The 5,098-nt window shown below is 35.1% G+C and overlaps 1 protein-coding gene across 1 annotated transcript; it reads right to left on the bottom strand.

Annotated features, from left to right (window-relative positions):
- Positions 1–1,628: 1,628 nt before the first annotated feature.
- LOC125503948 (guanine nucleotide exchange factor for Rab-3A-like) lies at positions 1,629–3,147 on the bottom strand (the record flags this gene model as incomplete). Its single annotated transcript, XM_048665153.1, is given in 1 exon segment — positions 1,629–3,147. A coding segment is annotated over 1 exon segment (81 nt), but the record flags the coding sequence as incomplete, so codon positions are not given.
- Between the last annotated feature and the right edge of the window lie 1,951 nt (positions 3,148–5,098).

Below are 5,098 nucleotides of genomic sequence, written 5' to 3'. Positions count from 1 at the left end.
TTTTTTTTTCGGAAATTTCTAGAAGATATTAACACTTGAAGATCGAATTTCAACTTTGTTATTAAGCATTATTTTGAAATTGTTCTATGTTTAATTGGAAGCATATTGGAATACTTATGAATTCCAAAAGAAAAATTGCGATCTTTACTTTAAATTACGAAAATTTTCGATATTAAAAAAGTTCTCTTCTACAATTTTTGGATGGAAAGTCAAAGCGGCAATGATGTTTTTTGCCATTAACAGATGGTTACAGGTAGACAGCCTTTGTCAATAATAACAATGATTTGTCAAACTGTGACTTACTTTAAATTTCCTTTCAGGAATTTTCTGATATGCGATTAGTTCAGGGGAAATGCTACAGTAACATAGCAGAAGCTGAAAGAACTCACGCCAACAAAGGGCGAGGAGAGTGGTTCCAGGACGATAGTGCCCGGCAATAGATGTTCGGGTTCCAGGCACAAAGGAACAAGTATTGGACATAATCGAATCAGGGCCTTCCAGGGGCACTCAGAGCACAACCACTGACACTTTCCCAGGCACCAAATAAATACCGGCGATATTACGTACACAGCACAAGGCGTACGATACACAGCACAAGGAGATACAAATGGAGCAGGAGTTAATTAACTGAATATGAGAAGCTGCTTGATCAGAGTATATAACAAGGAGATTACACAGGCACAAGCGTGTTTGGAGTTAACCATTCAAATGTTTGGTGTTGTATGGTTGATTTATAAACACCAATATTCGAGGTTGTGAGAAACAGTCATTCAACATAAGAGTCATTCAACGGCTCCTGTTGAATTTACCGTTTATTCTTATCTATCTTATTGTCACTCTGTATAATTCCATGGTTACCGGAGTTTTAAATAATTACGAAGCAACAGGTATTTGCGCAATGTTAATTAGGCAGATTACCTTGAAAAACATTGCTGCCGTATTTTTGATATAGTTTTTTGCAAATTTCTCAATTTTTAATAACAATTAATTTCTTTTACTATTTCTTCTGTACTCCTATAATAGCGCCAGACAACACCTCCAGAGGAATGGCGCCAATTTTGAATCACCCTGTATACGTACCAAATGACGATGAAACTAACCAAATGAAAGGTAACTACCTACTACACAAAATTACAAAAAATTCTGGACGAAATAGGAGATAGTAGACAAGTAGTCATGATGGGCGATTTTAATTGAAGAACTGAAAGCACAAACTAACGAAAATGGAGAGCCTATGCCAAAATAATAAACTAATAATTGTAAATGGCTTTTCTGAACATAAGGACAATCATAACTACACTTGGAGTCAAACCACAAGACAGTTAAAATCAATAATAGATTACGTTATAACACGCCAACAAACTGAACTGCAAGTGCAAGACGTAAGAGTAAGAACACGTGTAGTTTACTCTGATGCGATCCAACGACGAACACATTCGCTTGATAACTAATAAGTTACTTTAAATATGTTGCTAAACTGTAAAAATATAATGGACTTTTAACGAAAAAATGTGATTTTTTGCTGTCAACTAAGTGCACAATTTTCTTTTGTTCTGATCACCTATATGGCAATATGGTTTACTTGGACTGACTGGGATCTTTATATTTAGAGTAATTTTCACACTGAATAAATAAAGAAACATTATATTACGTTATGAGAATGCTTAAAAACAACACTTGCAATGTAGAGTCTGAACTTCCGCTAAATAAAGAAAAACTTAAACTAATATCCAATTGAGGTACAAAATCTAGTCAGTTATAAAATTGTTTCACTTAAAAACTAACGAGCGACACAAATATAATTAAAATTTCAAAATATACAATATATTTCTCTTATGTTCTATTGATATTCTTTGGCATCGATCAACAGGTCAGATCTTCAAGAGCAATAATTAAAAGTGATATAGTTTGGCACATTATATCGTGAAATACATCAATTTGTTCAGATGATTACTTTACTTTTTATTATGATTATTATGAGACAATTAGGTTCGCATAATTAAAATATTCGTATTTCCTGTGCAGGGTATTATTGCGATGGTCCTGTATAACATACTCTACAATTTTGTATAATTTAAAAACCATTCCAAATATCATATATGTATGCTATTTCAAGTTCTTCTATTTACAACTTTCATATAGTTATTTCAAATTGTTATTTACTATACATTGAAAACTTTTGACGAATTAGACAGTGTGTGGACTTGCTATTCGATGCTGTTTTAAACAAATAACCAGTCGTCTTACATCACTTGTTTTTACACATTGCTATTGACTGATTGATTGGTTTACCATTGAAAACATTTATTTATTACTAGATTGGTTAAAGCGTACGGCCTCTGTGTCCACGTCAATAAGACAAGAAATGTTTCTCCGACCGACAAAAAGTAACACCAATAGCGGATTCGATTATTTTAATCACTTCTACGCTTGTTAGACGTTAATATTAATTACATGGTTTTAAATTATTGTTACACCCGAGAGTAATTATAAAAACTGAGTGATCAACCCTGATAAAAAGTATACATTCAGTGGAACTCAATTCAGTCAGAACAATTTCATGTTCGGTCATTACATTAATACGAAGTGCAACTAAATAAACATTTGATTCGAACATTGATATAACAATAACATTGTACTGTTCAACGATTGATTAAATATTTGGTAAAACAGTAATTTCGAAATAATAAAAACTGTGCTTGCCATGTTCCATATCGTGGATATACCGATCTGCATGTACATACTTACTTACCCTGCCGCAAGTTCTTCCGCGAGCACTTAATCTACTAGTTCATATTTGAAAAAGTTCTATTAATTATCCATGTACGACTCACATTCGATCCCATAACTCTCAACTACTATATTAATCACGCACTAATGTTAAAATAAAAAATATTTTACTTTCTATTAAGTAAAATATTGTAATAAGTCTACGCATAGAATATACCCTGCACAAGTAATCAGCACATAAATGTAAAACTTTCCAGTCCTAATAGAAATCGAGGATTATTGAAACAGACTTACATATATAAACCGAACAAACCGATTTATTTTAATTTTCAAATCTTAACTAGCTATATCTAAACCTAATCGAGCTAGAGACATATTCCTGCGAAGTCTTATTATCTCCCAATATACGTCGTGGGCTGAAAAAGAATAAATTGCCGTTAAAACTATGCATAGTTATTTTTTATGATATGGGTAATATTTCTGCAAAAAATCTGCTATCTAAATCGAAAGTTTGTTATCAAAGATGAAAACTATAGTTCGATAGCAAAAATCGCAAGTTAGACAGGTAGGAATGTCAGAGCACTTTAATGCCGCTTTAGAATTAGAAGCCGATCAACGATTTTAGCTGGTAATGTTTAAATGTTGATGTTTATGTATCTAAGCTTTACTTATTTTATCCTCTCTTTTGGTGACGTGGGTTACAATCGTCTCAGAACTCTTAGAAATTATGTAGCTCCGAAACGATCTACTAAGCGAAATAGATGAAAACTTTTTTTAACTTTTTTGAAATGATTAGGACTTCAGCAGCAATTGTTTGAATCATTGGTGGTTTTTTAGTTTTTTGGCCATCGTCTATAGAAATTGGGTGCTGACGTTTCGCTAGCTTTCAAGGACCGCTCACGCTAGAATCAAGGAGTGGTTAATTTCAAGTGGGTTTATACCCGACGGCACGAATTAAAATATTTCTCATTTATACGGCTGAAAAAATTGTAACATTTCTTTGGTTGTATGAAAAAAACTGAAATGGTTTATTTATTAATTGAACAACTTTACGCCCAGTTTTGTCGATCTGCTCGATTCTTTTGTTATTAAAGATCTATACCGTGTATATGACTCCACAAGCGACATAAAACGCACACAGACTTAACAACTTTGGAGAAAGGGTGCAATGAGATGAAACAAGGTTATACAGCTGAGCTCTTGATATAACGGATTACCCAATTGGAGGTTGGGAAAGTAAAATCTTGCCATTTGATATCTGTCAAAGATAAACGTCATCCGATGCTTTTTTGCTTTAGTTGAAGGTTTGCCTTTTTTGGAATATAGATCGTTTAACTGTCGAAGAACGCGTAAAAATTATTAAATGTTAATATAAAAATTGTTATTCTGCTGTATCAACGTTTATGGCTTTACGAGCAGATTACGGTCGACATAATCGAACACAGTGGAAAAATTTGAATAGACTGGATCGGTTATTGATATTGTAAGGCCTGTGCATCATCGCAACATTCGTTCAGCTGAAAATATCGCTGTTGTTGCTCAAAGTGTGGAGGAAGACCCGAATTCGTCAATTCCCCGACGTGCTCAACATTTGGGTTTGACTTATTGTTGCGAATTTTGCAATTGGATTTAAAGCTCCATCCGTAGAAAGTCCAAGTGACTCAAGAACTTAAGCCTCAAGACCATGGGCAACGCAGAGCATACGCAAATTGGATGATTGAACCACAGGCCGTTGATGATGATTTTTCGAACCGAATTTTCTGCAGCGATGAGGCTCATTTTTCGTTCGGTGGTTACGTGAATGAACAGAACAGCCGTATATGGGGTTCTCAAAATCATCAGGAGATCGCAGAAAAGCCTTTGCACCCTGAAAAAGTGACCGTATGGTGTGCATTATGGTCCGATGGTGTTATTGGCCCGTATTTTTAACACGTAGTCATAACAGACAATTCTGAGCGCTATGGACGCATGTTAATTGATTATTTTTGGAGAAATTGAAGATTATGATCTGGAAGACATGTGGTTCCAGCAGGATGGAGCAACGTGTCACACAACACTGGCAGTTAGAGCCTTATTATAGCAAGATACATTTCCAGGACGCGTAAGCCAATATCCGTAAAGTTATGACCGAGATATTACCGGTAATGTGCCGAAAAGTCATTGAAAATTACCCCAAAAGGATTCAGGCGTGTACGAGATCCCGCGGAGGACATTTAAATGATATTGTTGCGGCTTGATTTCTTTAGCGCACAGCGGCAACGCAGTAGACACGACAGTAGAGATCAAGAGGTCCAATGGTACAGTACACCGTAGGTGCTCCATTTGAGAGGATCGCGATTGATGTAGCAGGGCCGTTTCCACAGACCGA

This window comes from Dendroctonus ponderosae, unplaced genomic scaffold (genome assembly GCF_020466585.1).
Source record: "Dendroctonus ponderosae isolate FM_Combo_2020 unplaced genomic scaffold, Dpon_F_20191213v2 Dpon_F_20191213_1, whole genome shotgun sequence".
Lineage (NCBI taxonomy): Eukaryota > Metazoa > Arthropoda > Insecta > Coleoptera > Curculionidae > Dendroctonus > Dendroctonus ponderosae.
Note: the sequence above shows the minus strand (reverse complement) of the source record. Positions and strands in the feature narration are given on the sequence as shown.